We start from the raw sequence: 14588 nt of genomic DNA, 5'->3' as shown, positions 1-14588 counted from the left end.
CTCCTTAGCATTAGCACTGGGGGGAATGTATACTCCGATTATAAGTATGTTGGTGAATTCCCATGGTAAATAAAATGGTCTGTGTCCAACAGTCACAAACTCCACCAGCGATGGGCAGTAGCTAGAAACTAGCACCGGGTTCTTTCATCATACCGTGTTGATGTAAATACACAAGCCACCGCCGCGAGCCTTATAGAGCTGTGTTTCTGTCAGCACAAAACGAGACTAGCCCGTCTAGCTGAATGGCGGCGTCCGGAACACTGTCGCGGAGCCACGTCTCCATGAAAACAAAGATGCAGCAGCCTCTAAACTCACACGGCGTAGTTTGCTGGAGTCGGATGTAGTCCAATTTATTGTCCAGGGAGCAGGCATTGGAGAGCAGGATGGACGGGAGAGCCAGCCGGATAGGGTTTGTTTTTAGCCTAGCATGACCCCCGACCTCTTGCCGCACTTCTGCTTTCTCACACACCGCTTACAACATCCCCTCCCCCGGGCACTGGCATCAAACTTGGCATTCCTTAGTGGTTAGTTTCATCTGGCCCATTTGCATGGGCACAGTGATGCTTGTTTCAAGGATTGGGCTCCATGGATCTCCTCTTGCAGTTTCGCAGGAGTTGGTCAAGGCAGATTGAAAGGTTGATAAGGGAATCCAGGGATTCCTGTTGCTGGTGGTATAGATAGCTGTGATCACAGCGTGTTGGTGATGTGCATGAGCTTAGCATCGAGCATAACAAGCTGCTGCTGCTGTTCTCCCACAAGCCATACTTGAGCTGCTTTGTCTGTTGCCATTATACTTGCTGCATCCATGGAAGCTGCGAAAAATAATGTCAGACAGCAGAGGCAGATGCAGTTTCAAAGGTATGCTTTATTGAAAGCATACAGGCAAACAAATCCAAAGCGTATAGCAGAGGCAGAGGCATAAAACAGGCACAGGGTCAGGCAATCAGCAAACAGAGTATATGAGGCAAAAATAGAATCAGTAAACCAGGAGACATTTAACAAGATCATGAACCAGAAATAAAACATGAGGAAAAAAAAGGCTTGGCAAATCAGGTACATATACAGAGTGATACTTCATATTGTGTGAGTGTTTGGAGTCTGTTATATAGTGTGTGCATGATTGAAAACAGATGTGCATGACCAGAAGTATGGTGAGCTGGAACACACTAGTGTTTGCCAGAAATGAGACACACGTAGGACTTAGCTCAAAAAGTGACATACTGGGATATAATACAGAATATATACATTTTGTGAGTTGGGGTCCCTGGAGGACTAGTGATTAGACCACAGCGCTCTCACCACTGTGGCTTGGGTTCGATTCCTGGCCAGGAAACCAACCCCATCCAGTGGGGTTACATGCAACAGTGTGCTCTCTTCGCCAGTCCCAAGCCCGAATAAAATTCGGGAGGGTTGCGTGCCAAAACTGTGCCAAATCAAATATTTGGACCAATAATCTGTGGTGGCGACCCCCAACGGGAGCAGCCGAAAGAAGAACAACCACTGTTTTTGGGAATGAACTTAAAATACACAAAGAGCACTCTGACCGATAGCTCCAGATCACAATGCCTGATACACTTTATAAGTTATATGGTTACACAGCCATATTATAAGAGTACATTTTGTTTACAATATTAAAACTCTGTTTATAGCAATTTTTTATTTATTTAGTTTTATGCAGATAAAAATGCTTTGAATTGTTTTGAATTGTTTATTATACAGAAATTTAAATTTCTTCATAATTTTTCTTCATCAAAATTTTGTTCAAAATATTCTGTGAATCAAATTGAATCATGAAACATGAAGCTAGTATTGTGAATCGAATTGAATCGTGACCGGAGTGTATTATTACACCCTTATAATATTACATTAATATGTTAAACATGAAAATAACTTTAGCTCATTGGCAGGTAAATCGGTCAGAGAATACAGGAAATTGTTGAAATTGGATTTCATTAATCAATGTATGAATATTTTTTCTGCCATCATTAATTATAGGAGGTACATGGATTCCAAAAGGGCTTGAAACTGGGGCCTATATGGGCAGCCTAGCTGGGTCCCACCATCTTTTGTCTGCAGTTCCCATGGTGGCCACATATGCGGATGTCAGTATGGGCTAATGATGGGCCCAGATGGGCTACATGTAGGGCCTTTGTAGACAAAATTGTTGGCCCCCACATGGATTTAATGTTGGTTATTATGGAACAGCAACATGGGTACATGGGTATATATATATATATATATATATATACACACATATATACAGTCAGGTCTGGAAGTATTTGGACAATGACAGAGTTTTTGTGATTTTGCCTTTATACACCACCACAGTGGATTTGAAATAAAACAATCAAGATGTGATTGAAGTATAGACTTTTGGCTTTATTTTAAGAGGTTCCACAAAAATATGGCATTTACCATCATTACAGGAATTACAGCCATTTTAAGCAAAGTACTTCCATTTTCAGGGCCTTAAAGGTATTTCGACAATTGATTGACAAGAAGTTAATTGACCAGGTGCAGTCCATTCCCTCGTTACTTCAAGACAAATGAAGCAGATAAAAGGTCTGGAGTTGATATCAGGTATTGAGTTGGCATTTGGCAGCTGTTCGACCAATATGAAGTCCAAGGAGATCTCAGTGCAAGTGAAGGAGGCCATCATTAGGCTGAAAAAACAACATAAATCTATAAGAGAGATAGCAAAAACCTTAGGTGAGGCCAAATCAACAGTTGGGTACATTCTTAAAAAGAAAAAAAGCACTGGTGAGCTCAACAACATCGAAAGGCCTGGAAGACCAGGGAAGACAACTAAAGTGGATGATCGCAGAATCCTTTCTTTGGTGATGAAAAACCCCTTCACAACATCAACAGAAGTAAAGAATACTCCGGAGATGGTAGGCGTATCATTGTCAAAATCTACAATCAAGAGACACCTTCATTAATGTAAATACAGAGGGTTTACAACAAGGTGCAAACCACTGGTAACATTCAAGAACAGGAAAGACAGATTAGACTTTGCCAGAAAACATCTAAAAAAGCCTCCCATGTTCTGGAATAAAATTCTTTGGACTGATGAAACCAAGATTAACTTGTACCAGAATGATGGGAAGAGAAAAGTATGGCGAAAGAAAGGAACAGCTCATGATCCAGCATTTACCACATCATGTGTCAAACATGGTGGAGGAAGTGTTATGGTATGGGCATGTATGGCTACCAATGGAATGGACTCACTGGTGTTTACTGATGATGTGACTGCTGACAGAAGTAGCTAGATGAATTCTGAGGTGTATAGGGCTATACTCTCTACTCACTTTCAGCCGAATCCTATAAAACTGATAGGATGCCGCTTCACAGTGCAGGTGGATAATGACCCTAAACATACTGTGAAAGCAACTCAAGACTTTTTGAAGGCAAAGAAATGGAATATTCTTCAATGGCCAAGTCAGTCGCCTGATCTGAACCCAATTGAGCATGCTTTTCACTTACTGAAGACAAGACTGAAGGCAGAAAGACCCACAAACAAGCAGCAACTGAAGGTGGCTGCAGTGAAGGCCTGGCAAAGCATCTCCAGGGAAGAAACTCAGAATTTGAGTTTTGAGAACATGGGCTCCAGACTTCAGGCAGTCATTGATTGCAAAGGATCATCCAAGTATTAAAATAATGGTTATATTTACAATTATGTCACTTTGTCCAAATACCTTTGAGCCCCTGAAAATGGAGATACTTTGTTGAAAATGGCTGTAATTCCTAAATGGTAAATGCCATATTTTTGTGGAACCTCTTAAAATAAAGCTGAAAGTCTACATCTTGATCACATCTTGATTGTTTTATTTCAAATCCATTGTGGTGATGTATAAAGGAAATATCACAAAAACTCTGTCATTGTCCAAATACTTCAGGACCTGACTGTAATATATATATAATATATATATATATATATATATATATATAATATATATATATATATATATATATATATATATATATATATATATATATATATATATATATATAGGGTGTCCACTCCACTGTACATATATATATATATATATATGTACAGTGGAGTGGACAGCCTCAATGTGAAATTACAACATATAAAAATTAAGTGAAAAACAATCAGAAACATTTTATGGAAAAACAAAAAAATAAAAAACTTACAATAACCTGGTTGCATAAGTGTACACACATCTAAACTAATACATTGTTGAAGCACCTTTTGATTACATTACACCACTCAGTCTTTTTGGGTAAGAGTCTATCAGTGTGGCACATCTTGACTCTTTCTCATTCTTTCTTGCAAAAACATTCTAGATCCATCAAATTGTAAGGGCATCCCTTGTGCACAGCCTGCTTCGGGTCACCCCACAGTCTGTTTTGCACTAAAATAGACTGGTATTTTAGCTATTCATGATTCCCTCCACCTTGATAAAAGCCCTAGTTCTGGCTGAAGAAAAGCAGCCCTAAAGCATGATGCTGCCACCACCATTCTTCACCATGGGTATGGTGTTCTTTTAGTGATGTGCTTTTTTTGCACCAAACATACCTTTTAAAATTATGCAATTATTATACCTTTTGGAACTGGTCTTATCAGACCATAACACAATTTGCCACCTAGTTTGGGTTTGTGATTTATTTTGTGATTTAGTTGAGCTTGGATGATTTGTTGTGAGAAAAGGCTTCCGTCTAGCCACCCTACCCCATAGCCCAGACATGTGAAGAATATGAGAGATTGTTGTCACATGCAGAGAGTAGTGGTACTTGTAAGATATTCCTGCAGCTCCTTTAATGTTGCCATAGGTCTCTTGGCAGCCTCCCTGTTAAGTTTTTGTCTTGTACTTTTATAAATTTTGGAGGGACATCCTGTTCTTTGTGATGTCACTATGGTGCTCCATTTTCTGTTGATGATGGCCTTCACGGCGTTCCATTGTACATCTAATATTTTGGAAATTTTTTGTACCTCTCTCCTGATCAATACCTTTCTACAGTGGGACCCTGTACAGGCTTTGTTAGCTCTTTGCAGACTATGGCTTCAGAAGTCAGATGAAACCAAAAAGATGTGAAGAAAATCCTACAGTCTTTATTTGAGGTTAATCAGAATCATTTAATTGATGACAGCTGTATGATAATTACTTTTGAACATGAGATTGAATGGGATCATATCCCCAATTATAAAAGGGTGTGCACACTTACAACAACTGGACTGCATAGGTTTTTTATTTTTCCTATTTTTCCATAAAATGTTTCTGATTGTTTTTCACTTAATTTTTTACACATTGTAATTTCACATTGAGGGTGCTAAAAGTTCTGACATGATTTATCTTGGTATAATTTTTAACATCACAAAAACCTGCTATTTTAACAGGGGAGTGTAGACTTTTTATATGCACTGTATGTATGTATGTATGTGTATATAATATAATATATAACATATATATATTACAACCATATTACAACATACATATATACATATATATATATATATATATATATATATATATATATATATATATATATATATATATAAACACTTACAGCTTAAAAAATTTAATGTCCACTTAGGCCCCAGTCATGGCCCACAAAATAATAAATCCCATTTTAAACCTATATGAATATGTACTGATCAGCCAGAACATTAAAACCACCTGCCTAATATTGTGTAGGTAAATTATAATTAGAGAATCAATGTTATTCTATTCATCTATCAGTGGTATTAATGTTATGGCTGATCACTGTATATGTGCAGTATTTGTGGATTAGATGTCATAAAGGAAGGGTTTTAATGTCACTGAATTATTCTGAATTGAGGAAGTTGAAATGATAATAAAATAATAAGAATTTGGGGGGAAAATGTCCTCACTGTAATTTATAGTGATAAATGTAATATAATTAACATTAAAGGCAGTTTAATCTGCTTCTGAAGTACTGCAGAGAAGAGGTTAAATCTCTGACAGTAAATTGAAACAAGCCCACCAAGGGTCTATGTGGACTCTACATATGTAGACTTTCTGGGCTGCCCCTACATATGTACCTCAAATGGGCCCCAGTAACAGCCCAGGTATCACATAGGCAGTCCATGCCCCTGTGGAACCCAGCTTGTCCAAGTCCATGTGGCATCTTGATAAGTTAGCTTTTGACTGAAACAAACCTGAAGAGTCAGAAATAAAGATGCAGCATTAGGGGAAGTTGACATTATGCCATTGTAACCCTCTCACTGGTTTGGAGGGGAATAAAGAAATGGGAGGCAGGCTTGGGGTTTCTTTTTTCCCTGAGCACTTGTCAGCATTTTGGTCCCTTCAAGGTTAACACAGAAACACACACTCAGCTCAGTTCTTGCTGCTTAGCTTTTGGGCCACTCAGCACCTTCCATGCTCTCTCCTCTACTCCTTTTTCCTACCATAACCACGCACTGAAACACAAAATACTCATTTATTAATCCCGTACAGGTGTCCCCATCCACCCATCAGCATGTTCCTTCTCCTTGACCCCACCTCCTATTCACAAAACACCACTAAACCACAATCATGTTAATGGATAAAGAGAATAAAGTGAATGCCATTTTCTGACAAAGAATGGTAAGAATAGATTCCATATGTGATTATCTTTTTTAACTGGAATACAGCAATAGTACTGAAAATATCTAAAGCAGTTTACATAAGTTAAAGATTTTTTTTAATTGTGAATGCAAAAACCTAAAGACTCAAACATGAAATTGTTCACTTTTCATTTATGTTTGATTAAATTTTATTTGCACAGCACTTTTGTTAGATTCTAACAAATTTAAGCATGACGGAGATAGACTTTTCAATTTTTTTTCTGCCTCTGGCACATCACACAGGCAAGACTGTGAAATAATGAAAACAAACCAAAATATAGCCACAAGCAGTGATATGTGGGGTCCTAAGTGATCTGTGGGGTAAACTAAGGTCTTTTTGCAACCAGGTTGCACACACATCTCTTTTAGTTTAAATGAAAAATGAAAGAGTGTTTAATTGACATAAACCAAATGGGTTGGAGAAATCCACTTTTTAACTTGGACTTTGGTGACAAGGGAATTTTTTTCAATAGCATTTTCAGAGTGTTTGCGTGGTTACGGCAGTTACTGAAAGCACAAGGAAACACACATAAGTAGACTGGCAGTAATAAGACACAGATGAGAATCACACATGACCTGCCGGTTCAACCTGCTTCATTTCTGTCTGCAGCTGACACTCAACCATGACCCCGTTGCCACATACCCCCACCGCCCAACTCAGCCCGGGGAGCCGTCCGGCCTGCAGCTGATTCCCCCACAACACCACCACTACAACTGTACCCATGGCCTGTGGAACACCTCGGACTTGAAAGACTGAGGTAGGTACCAGATACCAATGAGTGTTCCTTGCATTGGCAACCTTCATGCAGAGCGGAGCATGATCAGAACAGAGGCTATAGGTAGTGTACTTACTCTATCCTATGGAGAGCTTCCGGCTGACGCACAGCATGGGGTGCTCCTCCCCCTCCACCACCTGGGACAAAACGGCCTCTGTCCAACTCGTCAGTCTGCAGAACAAAAGGGAGAGAAAAGTCGGTAGAATGAAACAGTGGGCCCCCACACAAAACCGCTTTTACCTGGCAAAAGTCCACTCACATGGCTCTGGTCACTGAACCAGCTGGTCCCTTTTTAGTGAGTTCAGTCAGCGGGCTGGTGACATCTGAAAAATTAGGCACAAACTTCCAATAATAGCTAGCCAGTCCCAGGAACTGCCTCACCTCCTTTTTGGGCTTGGGTCTTGGGCAGGCAGCAGTCTTTTGGGGACTCACCTGCCCATGGCCCAAGTGGAAGCCCAGATACTGTCCAATTGCACAATTCCACCCATCAAATTGCACACTTCTTTGGATTTTCTGTGAGTCCCGTCCATCTCAAGGATCTCAGGACAGCTCTCAGATGTTGTTGCCAAAAGCTGCTGCCAACCATTACTATAAATAATGAGGTCATATGCATTGTGCAGGCATAGTATTCTGTCCACAAGATGTTGAAACAATGCTGGGCATTCCAAACAAACCAGATGGAATGGTGACAAATTGGTGTAACCCAAACAGAGTGGAAAAGGCTGTTTTTTTCTTGGGATATTGAAAACAAGGGAATCTGCCAATACCCCTTGGTGAAATCCAGTGTCTAATCAAGTATTTCATCAATGCGTGGCATTGGGTATGCATCAAATTTAGACACCGTGGTGACTTTTCTAAAGTCCACACAGAACTGGACTGACCCATTGGCTTTGGGCACCAAGACCACGGGGCAGCTCCGATCACTTTGTGACTCCTCGATTACTCCATGTCCAGCATAGCCTTGAGCTCCTCCCAAAACACACTTTTTTGTGTTCAGGTAAAAGATAGGAGCGGCTGTGTATAACCATGCCTGGAGGATTCTCTACAAGCATGTGGTGCTCTACAATATCTGTGTGACCGGGTGGAGATGAAAACACATTGGAGAATTCCCCTTGCACACTGGCAACCTGTGCTCTCTGGGACAGAGAGAGGTGATCTCCACAGGGGACCGGGTTGAACTGGACTGCACCTTTTAGATTTACCTCCAGTCTCAGCTCCTCCCTCTCAGGAACCACCCTCACCAGAGCCACAGGAACTACCTCTCTCCACAGTTACTGGAGATTGAGGTGGTATATTTGAAGTGCTTCACCTTTAACCTGCCCGGGCTTTGCTACGGCCTTGGCTGGCATGCAAGTTTGTTCTTAGGTGGAGAGAGAGCTGGGGGAGACATCAGAGAAGAAGGAATTTACTGGTTGCACATTTGCACTATTTTTCCATATAGTACACAATAATATGAGGAATTTATTTATAATTGCACTATCCATTGAACCCAGATGAAGATGGGTTCCCTTTTGAGACTGGTTCCTCTAAAGGTTTCTTCCTCATATTGTCTCAGGGAATTTTTCCTTGCCACCGTCTCCTCTGCCTTGCTCATTAGGGATAAATTCACATATTTACAATATATTTTTTTTAATCCATTTATTTCTGTAAAGCTGCTTTGTGACAATGTCCATTGTTAAAAGTGCTATACAAATAAAATTGAATTGAAAAAGGTGAAGGAGGGCAGGATGAGAGGAGAGAGGGAGAATGAGAAAAAAGAGAGCCAGGAGTCTTCCCCCAATAGCAATGGGAGGAGTTGGAGAGCCCATTCATCCTTTGGCCATTTCCACACAGCTGCCGCTTGCTCGAAAAAGCTCAAGGAAGGCCTCTGAATTGTCGGTCGAGGCCATCTTGGTGAGTGTGAGGCGTGGGATGGTGGCAGTGAACACAGCTGGAGATGTGGTGAGGGTGCAGCAGCTTCTGGAGTGCCCACCGGCTCTTGGCAGCTGCTGCTCATTGCACAGTTTGAGAAGCACTTGGTGTTGGGTTTGGTGGAGGCTGGCGAGGGGCTTTATGGTGTCACTGATTGAGGAGGCTTCCATGGTGTCTGAATCCTTCTTGATCCCAGGTTTTGGCACCACTGCAGAACCCCATTTGTATGATGCAGAGGAAGACTCAGGAGGCAGTAGGAATTTCAGCAAACCTCTGGGCTTGCTTTTTTTTTTGCAGTGTGCTTTTCAGGGTACTTTTACAAATTCTTTTTCTTCCTTAAAACAATAAATAAAATGACTTAAAGGAATGAATTTTATATGGCAAAATTAACATAATGCAGATCCTATCTATAACCTAAAATACAATATGATGGTGTGTGCCAACATATACTGTATGCAATGCATTTTCTCCACTGCTAAAGTTACATTGCCTTAATACCACATGCTCTGCCATCCCCTCTTTACCCCCTTTCCCACCATACATCCAAGTATAGTTGCAAGATCGTGATCCTTTAAAACATACCTGGATTATCTTCATCCAAGTCATAATAATAGACAAGCCCCTTCACCCTAAACTGATAACACACAAACACTTGTACACCATTTAACCTTGTCTAGGTTTTAAACTTTGTGCAAACCTCTGGGCTAACAACTTGTCCAAAGGCTAAAGGGAGTCAGGTAGTGTACTCTAAAACACACACTACATCTGGTTAGTTACCGCTCTTTTTAAGAAAGGTTTGTTCATATGAACCTTGCCCTGTGAACCATACCATGAGAGAATATGGTGGCAGCAGCATCATGGTTTGGGGCAACTTTGCTGCCTCACAGCCTGGACAGCATTCACTGTTTTATGGAGTAGTGAATTCAAAATTGCATCAAGAACTTTTAGAGGAGAATGTGAGGGTAGTGCTCCATCACCTTAATGAACGTTAGGTGATGTGAGACAAGAGGAAGAAGGGATTATGTAGCATAATGGCATAAAACCTGTGCCAAATCAAACATGCAAACCAATGATCTGCTGGGGTGAACTGTAACAGGAGTAACTGAAAGAACAACAACAACAACAACAACAGCATATTTACAGTTTTTACACCACTAAGTATATGATAAAATTACTGGTGATTGATAGGTAGAGGGTCATATTAGTCAGGATATCCAAAATTTGATGAGTGGGATTTAAAATCCAGACAGGGTGACCACATCATGACTCAATCTTTTCTACCCATTATTTAAAGCCTTATTTATAGTTAGAATATATCCAATATTCATAGTAACTGGAATCACCGGCATATGGCAGTGGCGCACCACTGCTTGCAAAACAGGCATTGAATCTTTTCCTTGCTTCATGTGATATTTAATATACTTTGCAACACGTAGGAAATTAAGTGTGAACTTTCCTTCAGTGAACTAAGATTAGAAGGAAGAATGTTTAAGAGTGACCAGATTATGAATATTTCAAACTGGCAAAGACCCTTTATGTGATTGATAAGGTTGTATTGTCTTGATTATAAGGCTTAAAACAAATTAAAGCATTCTTAACCTATACATACAGTCTTTGTATTCAAGAAAATGTGTTTTATTTTCCATCAGGAGACTACAAATAAAACTATCTTTTACAATATGTTGGTGTATTACCTTCAGTAAAACAGAGATCTAAAGTGCAAATTCTTATCAAAGCTCTATGCCACTACATTCTGATCTTTGCATTGTATTATCTCTTTTAAGAACTGCACTATGATCTCTAGTGTTATTTAATTAATTTCTTTTATCTTTAATTAATTTTACCCTCCATTTTCCTCAGATCAAACCACTGCATTCCTTTCTACAGCTCTCTCTCCAGCCAACCTGCAGATATCCACAGTTATCCAGAGTTATGACATGGTATTTGTTTATAATAATCCTGGATTTGGGATAATTGTGTAGGAGATGTAGGCACAGGGCAGAGTATGGAAAAAACAGAGGTTTGTCTCAGTTACTTCTGATGCAGACCTTGAACTTCTGTTGATTTTTCTTGCATAATGTCAGCTGTGTTAGATTGTATTTTTAAACAAATATCTATACTTGGTTCGAGTCTGAATGTCTACACTTGGTTCGAACCCTGGGTTTCACGAAGACTGCATTTGTTGTTAAAAAGGATAAACCAACATGAAGACCAAAGAGCTGACTATGAGAGAAAAGCAAGCCATTTTGAAGCTGAGAAAAGAGGGGAAATCACATTGCATAATCATTGAGAATAACCAATACAACAAATTGGAATGTACTGAAAAAGAAAGAAAGCACTGGTATACTAACAACCAGACATTGAACAGGTTGGCCAAGGAAAATAACAGTAGTTGATGACCGAAACATTGTGAGAGCTGTGAAGAAAAACCCAAAAACAACAGTTAGTGACATCACCAACAACCTCCACAGGGCAGGGGTAAAGGTATAACAATCCACTGTTCGAAGACTTCAAGAGCAGAAATGTACTCATATATGCCAAACCACTCATCAGCAGTAAGAATCAGAAGGCCAGACTGGAATTCACAGAGAAATACAGAGATGAGCCACAAAAATTCTGGAACCAATATTAACCTCTACGAAAATGATGGAAAGGCCAAAGTGTGGAGAAGAAAGGATCTGCTCATGATCCGAAATATACTAGCTCATTGGTCAAGCACCATGGAGGTGGTGTCATGGGTTGGGCTTGCATGGCTGCTTCTGGAACAGGCTCCGTAATATTAACTGATGATGTAACTCATGATGGTAGCAGCAGAATGAATTCAGAAGTCTGCAGAAACATTCTGTCTGCCAATTCACAGAGAAATGCATCCAATCTAATTGGGAGGAACTTCATCATGCAGCAAGACAATGACCCAAAACATACTGCCAACACAACAAAGGATTTCATCAGGTGAAAAGTGGAAGGTTATAGACTGGCTAAGTTAATCACCAGACCTTAACCCAATCGAGTGTGCATTTCACCTCCTGAAGAGGAGACTGAAAAAAAAAACCCAAAACAAACAACAACTGAAAGAAGCTACAGTACATGCCTGGAAAAGCATCACAAAAGAAGAATGCAACAGTTTGGTGATGTCAGTGCGTTGTCAGTGGGTCAAGCTAGAGATATGCAACCAAAGGCGACACCAAAGGTGCCATGATCTAATTATCAGAAAATGAAAGATGAAATTCTGGTCTAATGGTGCTAATTTACACCTGGAGGGTACAATTAGTGTCTTCGCTGTAAGTATTGGAACGGCTTTTGATTTCAAACCCAAATGTCTTCAGTGTATAGCAAAAACAAAAGAATTATCCTTGCCGTTCCAATACTTTCAGTGAAGACTGTAATTGTACCCTCCAGGTGTAAATTAGCACCATTGGTATTGCTCGAAGCTTTATAGGCAGCATTGCTAACTGTATGATTTTCCTGTAGAATGTGTAACAAGAGACAATTTTCAGCCTATGATGAAAAAGTTATTTAGGAAAACTATAATACATAGAAAAACTTTAATACTGCTTGACAACTGGGCTACTTTTGTGACCCTTGTCATAGCACATATGTCAGGAACACGTCAGTCTTCCTAACATCCAACAAAAAAAATTCACACATTAAACAGAACATTTGTGACATTGCCAATTTTCTAAATATGATAGAAAACATAGTCAACTACGAGAAAAAATGAATACAGTACAATTGTTTCCATAAAGAGCAGTCTTTTCATTAAAACCAATTACTAATGAAATGGCATATCAGCCGTATTAATGCCCTCAGCACTGTTTACATGTTCTGACAGAGTCTTTATTTAATAAGAACTTCTTTTATTGATGTAGGCTACATGATTTTCATTACTGAAATTCCTATTTACTCTCTAGCTTTTTGACAGCTTAATGAGTGACCTTTATCACCATTTCACATCGACTTTTAAAGTGCAATTTGCACCTCATGCAATAGCAAATTTGTAGGCAGTAAGTTTGAATAATGAGCTATAGCTGTAGTAAATTGAACAATTATTTTAGTCACAATGGGCCTCATTTATCAAGCTGGATATACGTGAATCATTCATATTAGCATTTCCACAAGAAATTTGGTATTCATGAAAATCCTGTAAATTTGGAAAAAGTTCATATCCTCCTTGTGCTCCTTAGTATGTGTAAATTTACACATTAGAAGCCTAACTAAATCTCAATTTGATCAACTTCAAATCATATAATTTGCTTGGATTACTGCATGTTTATAGACAGATTATATTGTCAAGTTTAAATTGCTTATTTTTTATTATGTTTACAGCAATTAGCAGAAGCTCTTATCCAGAGCAATTTACAGAAGTGTCTCATACAGTAGTCTGTATTAAAAACACATCCTCAAACTAATTCACTAGGTCAGGGACTAAGTGGAAAATTTTGTGAAAACCAGTCATTTACATTATTGGCATTAATTAAAGAATAGAAAAAATAGAGAAAGAGAGCCAACATAATTCCATAAATTAAGACGAACAAAACTAATCATTTAATTATGACAAAAGAAATGCTGCTGTACATATGGAGGATGGGCTGGACTGTCTGCACATAGCTGTAAGCCATAAACAAATGGCTCAGCTGACGGAAGATTTAGCGCTCGCTATGAGTGAAAGGATGTTTAAAGACCGGTATGATTTTCTTCGGAGAATGAATGCTGGGTTATAAATCTTTTCCATTTGCCATGGTATCTTCTTTTAACACTGTACACGTTGGCCAAGATACTTAAAACAGTATTTTAAAAAAATTGCACTTTCCCTGTCTGACGTGCTTGGTGCGCATGATCACCTACAGTGTAGGGTTAGGGTTATCTTTTTTCCTCCTCCGTTTCAATGTCATACCATTTTCTTGTCTCTCACTTAATTGACACCTAATTCACCTTTTGTGTAATTTGTCTCTGGAATTTTACCTTTTCAGGTGCTGTTACACTGCTAAATATTTTTTATTTGCATAGAAGTGAGTCAAAATAACAACTGTCTTTCTGCCTTTACTCTGCTTTTACTCTTGTGCGCTTGAATTTTTAAGGAGTTTTGCGGGCGTCACTAGATGCGAATGAGCTGTATCGGGAATGCACTTTTCACTTTACGAGTGCTCAGCATACACACAAGAAAATCAGCAATACCACATATTTTGTAAATCTGGTGGAAAATTTTTGTTTGTTCGCCTTGTGCAAACATTTACACACAACTTTACTAAAGGCTGATAAATGAGGCCCATTGTGTGCGCATTTTGCATATCAGAACATATCAGAACTCCTTC

At 39.3% G+C, this 14588-nt stretch overlaps 1 protein-coding gene across 7 annotated transcripts in view; it reads right to left on the bottom strand.

The window, feature by feature from the left end:
- Positions 1-5561: 5561 nt before the first annotated feature.
- Positions 5562-14588, bottom strand: part of pbx3b (pre-B-cell leukemia homeobox 3b) — a 147215-nt gene continuing 138188 nt past the window's right edge. For all 7 annotated transcript variants that reach the window (XM_026925843.3, XM_034307037.2, XM_034307036.2 and 4 more), the window contains one exon: positions 5562-7536. In XM_026925843.3, coding sequence (XP_026781644.2) covers positions 7438-7536 — 99 coding nt within the window. In that variant the 3' untranslated portion in view covers positions 5562-7437. The remainder of the gene's footprint in view (positions 7537-14588) is intronic.

This window comes from Pangasianodon hypophthalmus, chromosome 8 (assembly GCF_027358585.1).
Source record: "Pangasianodon hypophthalmus isolate fPanHyp1 chromosome 8, fPanHyp1.pri, whole genome shotgun sequence".
NCBI lineage: Eukaryota > Metazoa > Chordata > Actinopteri > Siluriformes > Pangasiidae > Pangasianodon > Pangasianodon hypophthalmus.
Note: the sequence above shows the minus strand (reverse complement) of the source record. Positions and strands in the feature narration are given on the sequence as shown.